This window comes from Hirundo rustica, chromosome 1, assembly GCF_015227805.2.
Source record: "Hirundo rustica isolate bHirRus1 chromosome 1, bHirRus1.pri.v3, whole genome shotgun sequence".
In the NCBI taxonomy this organism is placed as follows: Eukaryota; Metazoa; Chordata; class Aves; order Passeriformes; family Hirundinidae; genus Hirundo; species Hirundo rustica.
Window position 1 is genome coordinate 141,418,128 of NC_053450.1, and position 20,391 is coordinate 141,438,518.

The window sequence follows — 20,391 nt, forward strand, 5'->3', positions numbered from 1 at the left end:
TGTTAGCAGAAATGAAAAATGGGAGTGTTAAAATGGAGAAAAGTCAGCTGTAACATTATCTCCCATTTAAAATTAAAACTGTGAAAGCATAAAAGCATTTGAAAGCCTTTGCTCATGTGCAGTTACAGAAATGATCCTAAATAAACTGGTGTCAAATAAGCAGTCACCTCTGAGAGTGTCAGTGTTCCCTTCTGGATGTGCCTAAGTTTGAGATTCTCCTTAACCAAGAGGAGAAGTAGTGTTCCCCTGGTACTTTGGATTTGTCAGTATGTATTCAGAGAGACTTGAAACGAATGGGTGAACTCATTTCCTCTAGTAAGCAGTACAGGTCCTATAGCTTTTCCCTCATCCCAGCCTGAAAGTCTGTGAAATGTCTGTGAAATGTGACTAATTTTCATAGTTCAGGGCTATCTTGACTTCTTCCTAAAACTCTTAACAGGTCTAATGCTCACACAGAAGTTCTTGTCATTCCTTGTGCGTTGTTTAGTTTCCTCCAGCATTCATTATTGATATCCATAAGAGCATATTGTGCTGCTGATCTAAGCAAATTGGATACAAAGTGAATTGGCTTATTTTAGGACTTACCTTTGTGTAATCATGTCTCAATGGCCCTTTTTTGAATGTGTGTGCCCCATTTCTTTGAATAAGTGAAGCATATTTTGGGTGAGAATACACTTTGCGCAGAAAATCAGCGATTCTGAGCCAAGATCTGTGCGTGCACCTGGGCACAGCTTCAGCCCAAAATGATAATGGCTAAGCTTACAAACTATCAGCTGTTTTTTTAATGTACTGTTTTAAGAGTGAAAGGGCCGTATATTTTACCTCTTTTAATTATAATAGCATGAACCCCAGGTTCATAGCAGGGACAGGACATAACTGTGGCAGTTTGGTTACTTCAGTGGGGTGATAATCATAGTTTAGTTTTACTCTCTGGGCTCGAGACAAGTTTTCTAGCTGATGATGATAAATATAGCATATCTGATAGTATTAGGTATTTAAATGTTACAAGGTGGTTTTGATGAAGGATGGAAATGCACTGTCTGTAGTGATGTGAAGGGAGAAGCCACTGTGCATGGCCCCTCACAGGGGTGCTGTGGTAGGAGGGGACCTGTGCTGCTTTCCCCTGCCTGCCAGCTCTAACGCGGAGCAGCTCGGGGCTTTCCTCAGACTGTGCTGCGAAAGAGCGCAGGACAGCATCCAAATCTAGCATCTTGAAGTTGCCTTAGGAGGGGTGTAAAGGAGAAAATAGACTGAATCACAAGGGAAGCAGCAGCAGAAGGGTTTGGGTTTTTTTTTTAATTTTATTTTTATCAGATAGCTATTTTTATGGAGGGTAAATCATTACTTTTGAAGCCATCTGCCTGAATTGCAGTGAATCTCACCATAACTGATCTAAGACTAATAAATAATTAAACAGCAGTGCTCAAATGAGCGTCTCTGCCTTGCTTTCATCTAGTTCCCTTGGTTCCGGTGTTTGACAAGCACCTGTCTGCTGCCTCGGTGCCGTGAAGGCGGCTGTTCGTACCTACGCCTCTGCCCTACTTTCGAGCAATCCATGCAGTGAGAAAAACCTGATTATTTTTTCAGTCTAGTGGTCCCACAGTGCACTGGCGGAAGCTCTACCTGCACTCCCCGCAGTTCCATGCTGCCCGTGGTGGTACCAAAGCGCGTCCCCTCGGCTGAGGCGGTGTCCGGGCCCGGCCCGCCGAGCAGGGCCCGTGTGCCGCGGGGGCCGCGGGGCTGGCGCAGCGGCGGGCCGGGCCGGGCCGGGCTGCTCCAGCTGCCGCCGGCTCGCAAGGTAAACACTGGGTGACCTATAAGCCAGCCAGTCAACTCGCACGTGGCCTTATTAGGCAAGCCGTGGAGCCGCGTCTGGGGACTGAACATGCTGCATGGTTCCCGCGGCCCAGAACGGATCCAGCGCAGACCCCGGGAGATGCGACCCAGTTCTGCGGTGCTGACGGCGAGCTGCTGCTGTCACAGACACTGCACTGTGTCTGGCAGATATCAAGAATTATGCTAGAGGTGGCTTTAAAAAGCGGAATTCTTTTGTGTAAATGTTCGTAGCTGTAGTTCTCTTCTTGGCGTGTGTTTCAAGTGCTTGGTTATAACCTTAGGAGGCCGGTTCACGCTGTCAGTCCATACACTGAAACGCTTTGTGGGGGCCTTTGCTTGGAAGTGCGTCTTCATTCCTTGTGCTGACTGTTTTCAGAGGAATACCTGGACTAAGAGGAACCAATTTATATTATTTTTATGATTTTGGGATTTGTTTCTCCTCTCTTATTATGCAGTTTTATGCCCTTTAGTGGAAAACTGATTTTCAATGGCTAAAGCAATTATCTCGCTCCCAGAAGAAAGGGAATATTGGCACCCACTGTCTGTGTACAGACCAGGACTAAGCTAGTTTGCTTCATACCCACCTCATAAAATCTGGCTTTCACGTGGAAGAAGCCTATAAAAAAGTATTTATGTTTTTCCTTTAGTGTAATCTCTGTAGATTTGGACAAGCAGATGCTGTGCAAACATTCCCAGGCAGCTCTGGGAAGGCTCTTCAGATCTGACTTGTGAATAACTTCCTGGTACCCCCCTGAGTGCCGAGAATGTTGGTGATTTTTGCAGGGGCCTTGTGAGTGAATGAGGGCAATAAAGAGGAAAAACGCCATAGCTGCCATGAATTTAAACCTGCTCTCAAGAGAACAGACTCCAGAACTGCAGCATCACTGGGTTAGATTTTCCTTCCTCATTAATTTTTGCTTAGACATGCTGGTTGCAAATTAAGCCTTGTACCTGTGCCTTTTTCATAGTGCAGTGACAGTACTTATAGTTGAGCTGTCCTACCTTGACCATCATTTATTGAATAAAACATACATTTTTCTTTATTTCTTTTTTAATAAATACTTAATTTTCTGAGAAAGCATTGCAATATGCCATAAACAGGATAGGAGCTGGGGTCATGGATTTCTTGTCTGCAAGGTTGCTATCTGCCTAAGGCTTGAAAAATTATATTTCAGGGTAAGTATGCAGGCATAGGATGTGGCCTGTGAAATGTCACATCGCAGTGGTAAACAAAATCGGTGTTTTCCTTAGATGACTATCACGAAGAGCCAAAGAACTTTGTTATAAATTCTTCCTTGGGGTATGTGTGCCTCTCTCTGCTCCCTTATTGGGCTTTTACACACATGCAGAGGTGTTCAAGAGCAGCCAGGAGAAAACTCAGTAGTGTGGCAGGGCTTTTTGTGGCACCTAACTGTGTAGGGCCACTTGCTTCTCCTGACAAGGAGACAGCCTTATACTGGTTGCAGACACTAGAAGTGTCAGAAGATGGGGAAACCTGTCCTAGAAACCTTGGCTGCTTGTTTTTGAGGGACACCAGTTTAACAGTCTCCCAGCAGCAGTTTAAGCCTGGGGCCATCTCAGCAGCAAAGCTCTCATTCATTGCAATGGCAAAAAGAAGCTGAGGGTTCACAACTCCAGTGGGGGATGTCCACAGAGCTGTGACTCGCCCTGTGCCTTCACAATCTGAGCTGCAGCTGCTCAGAGAGCTGTGGTGTGAAACACTGTCCAGTGCTGTTTTGTTGAGTAAAATGCCATGTCTCTTCAAAGTCTTTGAGCTGTCTGTGTTGCTGGCAGATGTGTTCCTGCCTTATCCTTCTTTCCAGCTGTTTTCTCAGTGCAGAAAAGGCCGTGTTCACACCTGACATCTTCTGTTACTGCTTGGGGCCCAGAGACAAATAGTTGTGACTGAATTCAGTAATGTACCTCACTGATATATCTGATTACCACATGAGAAAAGGGCATGTGGCCTTTGAACTTCCTTGAAGGAGCTCCTCTATTCTGATCCTGCTCCTAAAGAGGAAAACCTTGGATATCTTAATTATGCTACAGTATTGTCATGCAGTTTTGTGAACAGTGATATGAGAGGTAGGGACGTCAGGGGACATTAGATTCACGTTCCTTATTCTGAAATGTGTTACAAAACTGAAAGGTACCAAAATCTCCTTTTAGGAGTAATTAATTGCTGAAATTAATGAGTAGAGTGAAATCTGAAATAGTAATCTGGAGATTGGCAGGGGATTTCTGGTGCGGGTACAAAAACACCTGTTGTTCTCCCTTTTCCCAGAGCACATTACTAAATAGCCAGTACAAAAGGACCATCCATATTCTTTCAACACATTTTGTACTACAAATCTCAGTCCCCTTTATAAATCTTACTAATCAGCTTTTTTCATCTCTTTACATATGACCTCTTTTGAAGTACACTACACAAGCAATGCGGTGCTGAAGTTAAACTGAAGGTTTGTCCAAAACACAATCGCTGGCCAGACATAAATCTTTTTGCCAGGATGATTATTTGGAAAGGATTGTATTTGCTTTCTGCTGGAGTGATGGCACCATGTCAGGAAACTTTATGCTGTTTTTAAAGTCCATACGATTGGACTCAATTTAAGAAATGAGAAAATACCACTTCCCCACACACACGGGGTTTGGATACAGAAGACAAACCTGACTGGAATTGCCAAACCCAGAATACATACTGTGATTGCAAGGTGGGCTGCTGCGATGTGACTTGAGCTTTTAAGTGATTGTACTACTGAAGTAATCTTCTGTGAGATTTTTGACCTGTCCTTCCGCTTTGGGCTGATTTCTAGAACAACTTGGCAGAGATTTCTAGAGACTGGGAGGAAGAGGAAATAAGAAAAGGGAGTGCCTTGCCACTTTCTTTTGGAAAGATCTGCTTGTATACCGATAACTGACAGGGTGGTGTGGGGTAGGTGAGAAACCTGCAGGCTGGGAGGGGAGGTCAGATGGACTGATGGAAAAGAGTGGTCTGCTTTAGCCCAGTCTTCTGACCTTTATTCCTGCAATCATCCACAGCATCTCAGATCTTGTCATAGCTCATTTTGACTAGCTATTCCAAGGGTACTCACCTTGGCCAGAAGAGCAGTTGAATAAAATTCGTGAGCTCCTTTAGCTCTTCATCCATGAAGAGTGGATGAAAATATGATTTCATACAGATCGTCTCAGTTTTCTGTGCTGCTCAGATTCCCATTTATCTAACTAGCATATTTGCAGAAAGTTTCATTCAGTCTTTGTGGGTTTTCTTTCCTCCCCATTGTTGGTTTCTTTAAAATTTTATTTTATTTTTAGGTTTTCTTCAAACAGCTGTCATAGGCTTCTTTGATTTTTGCTTTTATGATAACTGCAAGTCACAACAAAGTATCTACCTCTCTTTATCATTTCCAAACACTTCTAAATATAAATCCATAAGTGATCAAAATTCAAGAGGAAAAAAGGCCTGATCTTGGTGGGACCTGGTTCATAACTCCATAGTGCTCTGGGGCTGGCAAGCCTGTAAGCTGGGAAGTGTTTTGCAAGTGGTTTAAACTCCAGCTTTGATTAGAGCTATTAGTTTTGCCAGACGAAAGGAAGATATTTTCCTTCTCTTCCTGTGGGAAGCTTCAGAACAACGTTTAACTGCCAGCTGGTCTTTCATGAGCGGTCTCAGATTTGAAATGTATACATGCTTAACCTCGAGCTCTAAGCCCAGATGACTGCAAACTTAGCTTCCCGCTGGGCTACCCCCCTTTCCGACGGCTGAACTGTTGTTCTCTCTTTGTTTGCTTGTGTTGGAAGCTGCTAATGCTCAAGAATTAATGATGGCATAGGGGGACAAGAACATTACTACCGATTTGTAACACAGCCTTGATAAAATAGTTTGGCTGAGCACACTTGCAGGTCCTGGAGACTGGATCATTTTTGAAGGACAAACTGCTCTTCTTCCTTTCTTCATCGAGTATTTGGAGATTAGTTTCTTTTTTTCTGGTAAGGATTTGCTCTTAAACCTGCTCTTTTCAAACAAGCAGCAAAATGCTAAATCCAAGACTTTTTTTCTTGATACCCTTGATTGACTCTGCTGACTTACTGTTTTTGCACCCTTTCTGTTTTTCTCCACTTCCAAAGCTGGTTAAGGGCCAGAGCAGAGTCTTCTCTTGCGATAGGTGATCCCTTTTGGATGGAAAGGAGAGATGAAAGTAGTCAGTTACCTGCAGGTCAGTATTCCCAGTGATCTGTGTGAAGTACGTAGCATTGCTGTAATACCCCAAAGCTTCAGCATCTCAGAGTTTTAATATTGGAAGCAGTGTTGGCACATACCCCTCATCTTGAATCGACACTGAATGAACTCTGGGATTGCAGATTCTGCACAACAGCAGTTTCGGTATCAACAGCAGTGACATTAATGTTAAATCATAGGTATTGTGCACAGAGCAACCTTCTGTTGTGCCTTCCAACCAAACATGAAGAGGTCTTGAAGCCAAACTCTAGGTATGTTTGTGAAGAGCTTCATAGATATTTTTTTTTTTTTTTTTTTTTTACTGTTTTACTTTCCCCTATAATAACTCTCTTTAGTCTCATGAGGTAGCCCCTGGATTCTTGACCTGCCAGCTGTATATATATTAGGAAAAGGAGTCCTATTTACACCAAAGCCTATCACAGGTATTTCTTCCAGGTGGTAGCCAGACCAGTTGTAGAGACTGACTTCTTACTTGTACTGTAGGCAGAATCTGAAGAGAACAAGTAAGAACCCATTTAAAAATTACATGATTTTGAAAGGCACTGCAGAGTTTTCCTGTCTTTCTGCAGCTCATTGTGCTTTCCCTTCGGCACCTCATTCACCAGGAAGATGCTGAGGACAAAATGTTGAGGATGATGTATAGCAGAGAAATGGAGGAGCCTGACCTCTCCCTCCCTTTGTTAGCCAGGAGGGTTGATCCCTTTCCTGATCATAAGATCCTGTGCCTTTTTCTTTGTTCTGGCACCTCCTTAAAAGATCATGCAGCAAAAATAAAAGGGGATGTTTCCTACAGTTCGGTCCTCAGGCTGGGTCACTAGGGGAGCAGGACCTAGCAGAGGTCCTGCAGCAAGAGGAACGATGGCTGGGACTGTCTTTCTTGGCAGCCTTGAGCTACTGCATCAGCTCAGCTGTCAAGTCTGACTTCTCCTTCAACCTTACTAAAGATTGCAGGCACAAAATTTATCAAAATGAGTGGTATTTACCTGTGTTTTATCAGAAACTTCTCTTACTGTGTACCAGATGAGTTACAGGTGCATAAAAGTGCTCCAAGTAATAATACCTCTATTCACAAGATCAGGTAAACAGTCTTTGGACAAGCACGGTTGAGAATGAAGGGGTTTTTTTTCCAGAATATTCTTTTTCAGAATAGGGTGTCTCTTGTTGCTATACCAAGACATATCCTGGTCCAGAATTTCCCCATTAACTGTTACCAGCAGCTCCTTAGTTAGTTCTGCCCCATCTTATTTTTGTGTTTTAAGCACACCTGCACTTATGCCTAGGTCATAAAGAACCAGATTTTCAGGTTAATTGCTGATTTGGACTTGTGTCAACAGATTGCATTTTTTGTATAGATTCAGCTAGAGTACATGGAGGCCTTCACAGCTGGTCAGGAGTGCACAGCAGTGTTGGTTTGTGTTCTCTTGGTAGTGCTGGGAAGGATTAGAATTAAACACGAGAGGTAGCAAGGTTACAGGCAAAGAAAAAGAAATGTGTTATTTATCATCAAATATTTCTGAACAGAGACTGTAACTTGATGAGTTAGAAGCTTCAAGGCCATATTCCTTGTGTTGGGTGACTCTCATTCCGGGGAGCTCTGGACTGTTGAAAAATCATCTAAAGAAGAGGTGATTTGATTAGGTTGACGCCAACATGATTTTTGTTTTTAAAAATAAATACATTAAAACAAATATCAGATGCATTAGACAAGATGAAATGCATGTTCTTCTATCCATTGCAATTACTTTTTAGCATGAAGAACAGTGTTTTAATGACCTAGATTGGCTAAATACAACTTCATGGTGAGCCAACAGCCATTAACAGTTTTTTTGTGGAGAAGTTTTTTCACTTTTGTAGTCTCTTTCACAGAATCATTGCTCATACCTTGTTTGTATGTTGAGGTTCTCAGCATAGGTCAGGGTTCTGTTGTACCAAGTATCACAAAAACAGATAAGAATAGTCAAGAACTTCAGCCTTGTGTTTCTAGTCTACTGCAGTCCTGTGGAGAGTTTTCTACTCATAGAATCATAGAGTGGTTTGGAATGGAACGGACCTTAAAGATCATCTCATTCCAACCTCCCCATCCAGGGACACTTTTCACTAGACCAAGTTGCTCACAGCCCCATCCAGCCTGGCCTTCAACACTTCCAGGGATGGGGCAATTCACAGCTTCTCTGGACAGCCTGTTCCAGGGCCTCACCACCCTCACAATAAAGAATTTCATCCTAATATCCAAACCTACCCCTCTTCAGCATAAAGCCATTATCCCTTGTCGTAGCTACAGGTCCTTGTAAAGTCCCTTTCCTGCTGTCTTGTAGCCACCTTTAGGGTACTAGCTGGAAGGTGCCCTGGAGCCTTTTCCAGGCTGAACCACCCCAGCTCTCTCAGCTTGTAATACTGATAGTAGCTGAAATCTTTTGGAAGGGAAGAAGTCTGTTGGAGGGAAGGTGATAGATTTCCCTGTTTATTTGGATGGGGTTAAGTGCATGGACCTGTTTCAGTCACACATATAATGTTTCTTTGTGTCTGTGTTAGACCATCAGGTAGTTCAGTGTGAGCCAGGGTTATTGCACCAGTGCAAACAAATATTTCCAGACTTTGAAAATTAACTAGAAGTGTTCCAACTCTTCAATCCAAAATCCATCAAGTCTGTTTAATAAAAATTAAAATAAATAAAAAAAAAAAAAAAAAAAGGGTAGTTAGACAGTACTTTAGTGCAATTTTTCACCTTCTGTCTCGAATTAAAATATTTGGAGCTGTGGTGTCTCTTCTTAAATCCCTACCCCCACCAGTAATTTTGCTCATATGTTATCCATAAATCTTGTCTGTTTTAAATGTTCCAACTAATAGTTAAGCAAAAATTTAGACATAATGCTATGATTATCAGAGTCCATTTTTTGGCAGCCTGGGTGCTGTTTTTCTTAAATAAGCACTGCAGTTTATCCTGATTGGAGATATGAAGGAATTATTCCTCTTCTCGGCTTTTTTTCTGTTGTTGGGTTTTTTTTTTGTTTGGTTAAATTCTTAATGTGAGGATTTAGGGGTTCTGCATTCATTTCACAGGAATATAATGTGTGATTTGACTGGATCTTAGAAGTGGTAATATTATAAATCTCCCAATCACCAATGCCCAATCTGTTTTAGCATTCATGTGCCTAATTTCTGTTCGTAATCTGATTACTGGCTTGAGCTGCTCCGGCTTGCAGCCTATTGCTATGCATTTACTGTACTCCCTGGGACGCGATAGCCTGACAGCTCCAGTCCTGTGCTATGAAAAATCTCTGCACGATATTGCTAAGACAGGCCTAAGGGCTGTGGCTGGTTGAGAATTAGCTGCTATTGTAGTTTCTCTTTGCCGAATCCTTTGTTTGTGTGCAACCATGTTCAGAAATCCTTGGATCTCCAGCTATTTGGGAAATGTTAAATACTCTGAGGAGCAAGGTAAGAGTTCCAAGTAGATAAAAGAAAATGCAGTTTGTGTGTGTTTAATCTCTCGTATATATGTCTGCATGTGTAAATATTGTTTGACTGGCTCTCCTGCAGCTGCATTAGGTACTTTAGCAATCAGTATGCAGTTAGTCACCTAGGCTATTTTGTTAGTTCCTAAAGGACACTTTTGAAAGATCCGATTAGATGGATCTTTTAATTAGCTTAGCATGCCACCGACTTAGGGCCTTTAAATATACTAAGTAACGCTGGAAGGTTGCATCTACTTCTTCTTTTTAGATTCTGCATTTTAAATTTCCTACATATTAAATTATGGGTAGTGGTTTTACCAGCTAGTTTGTACCTAAGAGTGAGCAGAGCTACACTGTACAAATGGTTAAACTTGTGAGCAAGTCTGATGTACACTAAAGATACTCTTAATTTTGAATAAAAATATTTTAAATTGCTATGATTATGAACATGTTTAGAATTCTTCAGTAAAAACCAGAACAAAATGCTGTTGTAAATATTTTCTTTCTGTCTATCGAGTGCTGTGAGGGTATTTTTTTATCTTTAAATTAACCATTGAATAAGACTCTGCTAAACTGATGTTTCTTTTGTGGGCATATTTATTGTCTTTTGATGCACAGTTGTTTTACTTTTCCTCCTGTGTTTTGTATTTAAGACTTTAATATTGTGGTAAGCAAGTTTTATTGGACTTTAATTCCCCCCGCATGGTGTTTAATTTGAACAGGAGGAAATACATAAAATATCAAAGCTGTGTAATGGAATTTGATTGTCTGCTAAGTTTTTCTGTGTTTGGGACTCACCCCTGTGAAACACAGCAAAGTTTTGAGATGATTTTGAGGTATTATAGATGTGGTGTGTATGAATGTTACTGAATGTGTTTAAGGGGCGCAAGAGCCAAACTGGCTGTGCCCCCCCCACAAGCCCTTCTCTCTCCCTGCTCCCGGGGAAGCAATGCAGGCTCCTTTCTTCCGTTCTCATATTCCCTCCCCAGTTTTGGCTGGGCTAGGCAGAATTTCTCTGTGGTCTGCTTGTGGTTTTCATGGTGGACAGCTGTTGCAGTGCCAAAAAATTCTAGGATGGGTTGCATCCTGTTAGAGCAGCTATAAATTTAAGATATGCCTGGTTCTGATTAGCTAAGCTGATACTGAGTGGGCTTTGGAAGTTAGTGCATAGTCCTCTCAAAGTAATGTAAATCTGGCCTTTTTAGAGGATCCATATGGCTCAGAGTATTCTTTTTAACGCTGTAGTGTAAAATATAATGATTTACGTACCATTCGCACTGTTTTTCTTACAATATTCTGTTTTGTTCTAACAAGATGTTTCTGTGTAATCTTTGTGCTTTATTCTCCATTTAATGGAAAGAGAAAATGAATGTTAACAAAAACAGGAAAAAGTTGTCTATTAAAGTTGAATAATGCTATTAGCAAAGCTGCTTGAAATCTGCACTGACTTGTAGCAGATGCCTAAAAATGCCTTTTTGCACATTTTGAGCTTCTTTATCAAGTTGTTAAAATTTTTTTTTTTACATTTTTTTAAAGCTATTTTTCAATCTTTGTACCTGTAGAAGTGGCAGAAGGAAATGGAAAGGGATAAGAAGTTTTGAAATGAATAGACAAAATGTATATTCTCTAAATTAAGACCCATATTGTTAACTATAATAAGGTTCATTAAACCCTTTCTGCAAAAATAAAAGACATTCTACCCAGACTTAAAATACTGTGCATAAGCAGGTTTTTGCAGATAGGTCTTCCTTGAAATAGTTAAATCTCAGCTCTGATGTAGAGTAGTAGGAGTGTAGCTGCAATTGAATTGTTCTAAAGTTTGGGTTGTGTTCTAAAGTCTGGGTCTGCCTTTGAAAAATAAAATGATTGCTGTGTCAGTGACCAACTGTTTATTAGTTTAGGGTCTTGGGTAGTAAATTTAATACAGATGGGGAGGGAAGGCAATTTTTCATTGGGAGTAAGTTGTCAGTAGCTCCATGTGTTTTTGCACAGCAGTCCCAGACCAGGACCTGCTCCCTGGCTGGCAGCTCTGAGGTCTCTTTGTTGCATCCTCAGGGAATGGAGGGAGAGGGTACTTGCAGCGCTGGTCATCATTTAGACCCTCTGGTGATGTGCTTGATTGCAGAAATGAAAAAGTTTAATCTAGAAGAGGGTGGGGAGATTGCCAATTGCTTGTTATGGTTCACTCACTTTTGGGAACCTGGAGACTTTGTAATACATGCTTTTTGATCATAAGACTGCAGTTTTGCTCTCAGTGTAAATATGTGTTCCTCTGTGAAATGCATGTTGTAAGGCTATTCAGAAAAGAAGAAGGGAGCTTCCAAACAGTAGACAATCTTCAGAAATATTTCTGTCATGGATGGTGTGATACTGTTGCAACAGATCCTCAGCTGGACATCTCTTGGCTTCTGCAGTGAATATGCAGTTTTTATAGTACTGCCAGGCTGCAGCCAAAAAGGCTCTTGCTGCTTGCAGCATTTCTCATTTGTAGAGTGCTTCATAAACATGGCCATTGCCCATTTTATAAGCTGGGAAACAGTGACTTTAAGTGATCACCCCAGGCTGTAGTGCTGCATCACAAATATTAGGAATAGAAAATGGCAGTTCCATAAAGTATTGATGCTTTTGGTATGTCTACTGTCTGCACTCATTTTTGCAAAGCTTTGGTTTATCACTATCTTGGACATGCCAGCTGGTGGTCCTTTGCTTAGAGAGCTTCTGCACAGCCTTTTGCAGGGGAAAAAGGCTATGCTTGGAAACTACAACCTACTTTACCAAAAGTTCCCCTTTTATTACAGCATCTTCACAACAGTGTGGTTTTTTCTGCTTCACAGATTTTGCCAAAGGAAATTCAATCAGATTTAAGCCTTCACGATTGCTCCTAAGGAAGAGAGCGTTAAGGTAAGGTCAAGTTTTTCTTGCCCAGTGAAGATGGTTGCAGTAGCTTTCCGTCATTGCTCGAATCTACATTTATTCTTTTGTCAGAAAAAGTGATTATTGGTCCTCTCACAGGACCAAACTTCTGCTTAGAGCAGATGCTCTGATCAACCATCGAAACACCAACTGCCTCTAAAATAATGTTAAATTATAGCTGACATTGCTAAAGGGAAAGTGCCACTGTACACTGAGCTTCCTGCCATTGCAATGCCCATTTTTCCTTGCATGGTATGGACTGAGTACCGACATCCAGTATGAAGCAGCCTGGAACACTTACATGTCTGTAAAAGCAGGTGGCTGAAGTGGGTGAATTAAATATACATCCTTGCAGGGAGCAGTCTGGGAGAGGAAGAAGAAGGGGGACACTGCAGAGATGAATGGACTGGTGGTGTTGCTTCCATGCAGTGCTGTGCCTGCCTCATGGCCTGCGTTCTTAGGGCACAGCTCCACAAGGCTGCCTAAGGGAATACAATTAAACAGTTAAGCAGGAAGGCAGGTCACATTCCCTCTCTATTCCCGTCCTTGCTCCAGCTGCTTTGGGTGTCCACATTTGTGCTTGCTGGACTCATTCACAATGGCACAGAGAGGAGGTCAGGAGTTGGGAACCAACCCTTGCCCCAGGAACCAGCTGTTTCATTGGCTCAGCTGCGCAGGAATCCACCTGCCTTGGGTGCACAGGCTCATGTTCGCAAGCTTCTTTTCAGTCAGTGCATGCACCTAGAGCACACCTGCTTCCCTGCCATGTTGTTTCTTAGGTCCTGCAGAGAGATGGAGGGAATGGGTGTACAAGACACTGTGCTATGAGAGCAGGTAGGGGAAAGTAGCAATGAGAGTAGTAAAGAAGAGCATGACTGTAAAATGGACCTTTTACATGCAAGTCCAGGGAAGGAAGTTCTCCTGGAGGTAAAGAGAAGAAAAGTGAGCAGCGAGCTCCTAGCTGGCAGGTGTACAAGTGGGTTTTATACTTCAGTCCTAAAATCTCATTATATGCCATAGCATTAATTGGGATGGCAGGTCAGTGTTACCAGTGGCATTTGGCTCAAACTTCTGGTTGCTTTTGGTCATGTAACTAGGTTAGTGGGACAGTTGGAAGTTTTCAGCCTGGAATCCCTGATGTACAGCTCGCATTTTGGAAGTTGCCAGAATAGTACAACTACTGAGACTGTCAAGTACTCTACTAATCTTACATTTTACATTGGTTTTAAAGAAAAACTATTGAGATTGTGAAAAATTGTTGCCTGTGTTTTAACAGGAATCATCTGAATTTCTGAACATTGGAGAGTATGAGTTTGTTGGGAACCTGAGGCCAAGCCACACACAAATCCTGTTTGAAACAAAGTGCTGGAACCTCATACTGTTGATTAAATTTCATGAACCATGATCAGAGGCTATATTTCAAGCAAAGAAAAAACAATAAGTTCCTATTTCAGTATCCAGATTTATCGGGGGCTTCAAGAAAGAATTCTTTCAAACTTCCAGTTTAATTTTATTTTTTTTTTTTTTGAGAATCCCTTGTATTCCTTAATTATATTAATAATAAGTGTGCATAGCCAGCTATTAAGTTCATAGTGCTGCTGCTCAGAATCTGCACCTAAAATTACAGCATGACTAGGTGTAGTTGTGGTATTTCCAGAAGAGGGTTTTGGATGAGTTTGAAGGCACAATGTATTTGGCAATCCAAGTCTGACTATCTGACTTTGCTTAAGCAACTGAATTGATTCTGCAACTGCTCCTCCAGCAGAGAAAACGATAAAGCAGGGAGGGGTCTGGAAAGACCCCTTTGAGGAAAAAGGAAAGTCTTGTTAAGGAATTACTTATGAGTTTGTTTTTTAAAACACTTATAAATCATGGTGAGTAGCCTCCTGTAATTTTTTTTTTTTTTTTTTTTTCTATTTGGAATTGCCTTAACATCATTCCAACTCAATTTAGATTCCTAATGAATGTTCTTATTGAACACTGTGACATGTCCTAAATATGCCTACTTTCATTTTTAGAACTAATATGGTGTATGTGTCTATAAATACTCAATTGTTTGGCTTGACTCTGTCATCTTCAGAGCAGAATCCTCTGTGCATGGGAAAGCAATGTAATTATGCATTGGATTAAAACATTTAGGTTTTCTCCTGTGCAAACATTTAAAACAAGCAATTCCACCTGCAGGTTTAGCAAGGGAGAGCAAAAAAAAAAAAAAGAAAAAAAGTATCTGAAGAGATAAAACTCCTAAATTGTGGATAAAATAGTGTATGAAAATTGTTACTCTTTAAAAAAATGAGCAGTAATGGTTGTCAGCCTGTCCAGAGGGAAATGGAAGATGAGGCCATAAGGGAGTCTGAAGAGACTTTCATGAAGCAGATAACCTGTGATGCTGTGTAGTGCAGCGAGGGTTAAGCTTAGGAAGTTTGTGGTTATTTAAGGAATTTTAATGAAATCTGCGAGCGAGCAAAGGCTGCAAGCCACCCTCTGTATAAAGGAGGTTCAGGAAGCTCCCGTACAGGAAGAACTGGGTGACCTTGAGAAGTAATAGAAAAAAGGATATAATGTAATAATACTAAGTGCACAGTTGTGCATTGGAGGCTGATAAATTTTTCTGTCACTTGCAACTGATGAAAGCAAAGTCTTTGCATATTAGTTTGTCATGCAGGATTGAGCAATCCGTACAGTGTATATGTAAAAAGGCAAATGTGTTGTAGATCCCAACATTCAGCTAGCTAGTCATATAATAATACTTTCTCTATTAAAAATCATATTTTCATAAGATACTGCTAAGACCCAAGTCTGGAATCAAGACCATCCAATTCTGGTCACTATATACAAGAAAAAGATTACTTTAGACTGGAATAAGTCGAGAGCATTGTAACTGATAACCAGTGAGACTGGGAGCCTGTCCTGGGAACTCCAAGTATGTGTAGATGAGCTCTTATTAAGAAAAATAAGTAAGGTAACTGACAACACTGGCACCAGAACAAATAGATGGAAACCCAGTGAGAGATCAAGGTTTAAAAGATCTCTGCCTTCAAAGTCACTAGAACTCCCTGGAGGGAGAAGCAGGAGTGAACATAAACTGGTTGACAAGCAATCAAATAATACAGTTGTTTATGGATCCATCAGGCCTAGTACAAGTCCTGATTCCATGATTTTACCCTTGGAAATTCACATAGGAATTAGGCATAGTGGTGAGTGCTCACACACAGTTCATTTAAACAAAGATTTTGCTGTTGGGTGAAAGCTTTTCTGTACAAAGCCCCTTTAAGGAAACTTAAGGTGCTGCACTGTCACAGGCATTATGAAAGCAAGTGGAAAAACTGCTAAAAATCCCCGGTATTCAAAAGTCAAGAGCTGGATCCTTCAGAACTTTTGTGTTAAGTAATTAAGTTGATTTGGCAGAATGAATTTGGGCCTTATTTGCATTTTTTAAACTCATCCTCAGCTAAAAGGAGTAGAAACTGCTTTCAAATGGGAACTAGGTATCTCTCCATCCAGGGTTCTGCAGAAGTGTGTCTGTAAGAAAACAGTACACTGTGAGGCTAGTAAGAATTACAAGTGTTGGCAGTGTGGGGTCAGGCATAGAAGAACATCCAGTTAACTGTCTGATTCTCTGCCCAGTCTCAGATGACACATGGATCCACTTGCATGTGGCTGCTGTATGCTATTTTTTTCATTGTGTTTTGATTTTTTTTTTTTTGTTCAATTACCATGTGTTTGCCCTGTAAGGATGCACAGTTCTCTCTAATGGACAGCTTATTGCAGCTCTCCACCTTCAATTTGTTATTTTCTGTAGTGGCTAACACTGCTTTTCTTGGCAGTACCTGGAGTAATTTCTCTAAGTGCAGATGTTGGAGACAATTTGTGGCAGGTGGCATGGTGCCTGGTTGTGGCACAGCCCAGTTTCTTCACTGTCATTTCAAGGGTTTTATTCTCCCCTCAATATCTTAAGAAGTAATGTTATTTATAAACCATAAACAAGGAAATGCTTATGAAAAATATTAGTCAATATATTTTAAAACTCTTTTCAATGAGAATTGTTCTTTGGAAATAATGACTACAGAATTCATACCCTTGAAAAAAAAGCAGACATTTAAAATCTGTCCTAAGGAAGGATTTTTCAACAGTAACACTGTGTGGTTTTTCATATCAAAATGACTTTAAATCATACAGCACCCCACTACTGTGGCAAAATGAAGAACCTGGGATCACTGTGAGGATTTATATCTGTACACCTGTCTACACAGTTTACTAAAAGTTTTAAGACTATTATATGTTTTCATATGCCCAGCTGGGATAGTCACAATGGCAGAATACAATAATTTGTTCTCTATTTTTATTGACTGAGTAAAAAAAAATTTGCTTCCAAGGAGAAACACTTCCTCCAATAAAGTCTCTGTTGACAGTTGGGATCTACTTTAGACCATTATGACACCTATATTTTACAGTTAAAATTTGTATATTTAATGAAGATATTTAAAGAAATAATTTGTTTCATCTAAATGGGCAGTTTTCCTGTTTTGAAAAGACATGGTATAAAATTAAATGATCTCATACTCCTATTAGCATATTATAAATTGTGTAAGATCCAGAGAACAGTGCAGTAACAAAAACAGGGTAGTCACGCAGAAAGCTTCTAGGTGGAGTGTACTGCATTTGATGACTTGTTTTAATATTTATGAATAACCATTCAATATAGATTATTTTAAATGTAATTACTTAGAGCATTTTGAAGGCAGTCTCCAGTCAGTAATTTAATGCAAAAATGTGTCACAGTCAGTTCCAAACAAGTTTCAAATTATGTTAGGTTTGGCTTTCTGACTTTCTTTGGGTTATTTCTTAGCTCATTCTTAGGGAAAATATTTTCTTTGGTGTCTCTGTTAGAATATCTTGCAGTAAATTGGTTATGTCTTGGGTTTATTTGATTTGTAGCAGAGACATCCACAGTTCTGTAAACCAGATGTTGCTTTCAGTTTTCAGAAGGAGTTCTCATTGGAAGATAAAGAAGAACTTGCGAACAGCACAAAGGATATTGATGCTAATCTCTTAGCAGTACTTCCGAAAGGTAGGTAAGGGAGACATATTATAAACACAAGTTTATAAGTAGTTTGTAATTTAACAGCATGTGAAGTTTTGTCTATGCAAGTAGTTGAAATTCAAAACTTAAGAGAGTTTCTTTGTACAGTTAATTCTGAATTCAGAAGTATTAACTTCACCTGTTAAGAGTCATAGCTCTTTCCAGGCCCCTTTGGTGGTTGGTGGAGTCACTGTGCTTGCGTGACCAACTGACTTCACTTGAGTTTTTGTCTTGCATTCTCAAGAGTCTGCAATACATATGGTGTTTACTTTGGGTGGGTTTTTTTGGGTTTTTGTTTTAAACTTCTGTCTTAATCTGAATGATTTCTGAGAGAAACAGCAGTTCCATCTTTATCATTTGACACAGTTGATGTAGAGGCAAAGAATAATTCTCTTGAATTATTGAGAGAAAATCACAGTGTGCTTGACCCATAGAGGGTGACATTTGACTGAAGAACTATGTGCAACTGGCACAAATATGTCCCCTTCACTCAAGGATGTTGTGAACCTCAAAACTTTGATTAAAATTGTATGTGTGTATGTGTTCTGATGGTATTAACTTTTTTCAGACAGGACTAAATGCACTGCAAGAGTGAATGCACTAATCCCAGTGTAAAGGAACTGGCTTGCTCTTTTTATGTCATTTGTTGCAGAATTCCTCTGGAAAGGAGCACTTCTTCCAGCATAACATTTAAGTGCTATTTAAGTGATATGCTTGCTTTTAAATATAATCGTTGCAGATGTTCAGAAAGAAATGTTGGCAAAATGATGGAATAGAGTGTTATGCATTTATACAATACAGACTTCTGAGAGCACCAGACAGTAATAATCCATAGTTCCTCATTATTCCTTACACTTAGCCTTAAAATAGTGGAGCCAACAAGTTAATTGAGCCTTCACTTGAGAAACCTTATCTGTAAGTTGCTTGTCAGTGAACTAATGTCTATTCCGGGATGTTTTTATTTTTCAAAAAAATATTCTCATAATAAAGGCATCATATTTTGTGCGTACCAGACTTTAGAAATAGCAGTAGGAGCTTTTGGTTGCATTCTGAGGGAACTACTTTCAGTCAGGGTCTTTTTGAAAATAAGGTTTATTTGTCCTTTCTAGAGCCTAATTTTGATGCAGATTTGCACATGTTGAAAATTTGAAGGAATATGTTTATTTTTCAACTGATACTGACTGAACTGAGGCCTGCAGTTGGGCATTGAACATGCCAATTTCTTTGCTGGCATAAACAGAAGATAAATGTTTCTCCAGCCTCATTTTAAGACCATCACCTTTCCACTTATAGAGAGGAGGAAGTAGGAATGAGGCTGGTGGGGTTTTTTTTTTGCTTTGCTATTGTGTTAAATTTTCCTCACAATGAAAATGTGTGCTACCTGTGTTGCAATGGTTATTTACCATCTCTGAAAAGTTAATCTTCTGGGAGGTAACCTTTTGATCCATGTCTGTCCAGGCTTCACAAATGTATGTGCTCTCCCTCTATCATGAAGGCTTTTAGAAGGCTTAATTGAGTATTTACAGCATCTGTAGTATAAAAAGAAAACTGCTGTCACATGGCTGCAACTTTATTCACATCCCCTCTGCAGCAGTCAAAGAGGGCTTTCAGCATAAACATGTTTATATTCTGTTGCAGGTTTCTGAAAGAGTTCTATGAATATATATTTCTATAAGAAATATTTGACCTTAGTTTACGGAGTTTTTAAAATATAGAATGTGCTACAAATGTATTTTTTGTTTTTCCTTCTGGGACAACATGGGGAACAATACTGTTTTTCCTGAATAATGGTATTCCAAAGTAATTTTGTTTTGAGGGACTACAGTTACCAAAAATGCCTCTTGACAGTTTACCTCAGAGGGTATCCTACCACAGCATCCTGCTCAACAGCCTAAAATAATGCCTCAAGTTCAGAGCTGTTTCTGAGCTGTGGCTGTTCTTCCTCTTGCCCTTAACTGACCAATGGTGCTTACAAAGTGTGTTGCCATGAAGTAATCTAGATAAGGAGCTTTTACTGTGAAATTAATTATTTTAAGCTGCTTAGTCTTTTCTTGTGTGCTGAATCAGATTTTTGTGCTACCTTTTAGTTAGAAGTGTTGATGTTCTTTAGTGCACCCATGGTGTTGTTTGTGGTGGTCACGTGGGAAAACATCCCATGGACAGATGGGAACTAGCACCAATATATTCAAATTGTAAAGTAAAAAGGAGAAACCTGGTCACCTGAATTTGCAAGGGCCAACCAGTGTCCTTGGGAGTGAAATGTCTCCAAGGGCCAGCCAGTGTCCTTGGGAACGAAATGTCTCCAATTGGTTTTTCTGTTTTGAGAAATATATTATTCATCAAAAAGAAACCACTAGACTAGAAGACTTTCTTCATTTATCTTCTTTTGGTTTTTCTTTTTTGTGCTTCTTTTTCCCACTTTACCAAAAGAAGAATATTGCTGCAACTTCTTTCACAGAAAAAAAAAAATCTGCAGATGTTGGCCAACCAAGCTGAAATTACTTCTGTAATCTCAAGCTTGGAAAAAGTGTAAGGCAACATAGAATAGTCCTGTGCTATTTTTGTCCCTTGTTGTTTGGGGAGGTGTTGGGAGACATTTTTCATGAGACCAGTGCTCTTTTTAGGACTGCAAAGTGGTAGTAGAATCTCTGGAACTTCAGCTAGCATGTAGCAAGAGAGTGTTGAACTAATGCTTTGGGAGTTCTTTGGATATTCCACATTTCTTGTATGTGGACAACTTATAGTCAAGTTTCCTTTTCTGGTGGTGAGGGGAGAGAAGACTTTCACTAACAAACACAGCTACACTTTAGAGCTTTACTAAAGCTGTGTGAAAGACCTGTTCTCTGATGATGGTTTTGCTGACTGTA

The 20,391-nt window shown here is 40.2% G+C and overlaps 1 protein-coding gene across 16 annotated transcripts in view; it reads left to right on the forward strand.

Annotated features, from left to right (window-relative positions):
• Positions 1-20,391, forward strand: part of SVIL (supervillin) — a 101,009-nt gene that overhangs the window by 23,968 nt on the left and 56,650 nt on the right. For all 16 annotated transcript variants that reach the window (XM_040088159.2, XM_040088210.2, XM_040088183.2 and 13 more), the window contains exons 2-3: positions 12,363-12,429; positions 17,421-17,512. In XM_040088159.2, coding sequence (XP_039944093.1) covers positions 12,363-12,429; positions 17,421-17,512 — 159 coding nt within the window. The remainder of the gene's footprint in view (positions 1-12,362; positions 12,430-17,420; positions 17,513-20,391) is intronic.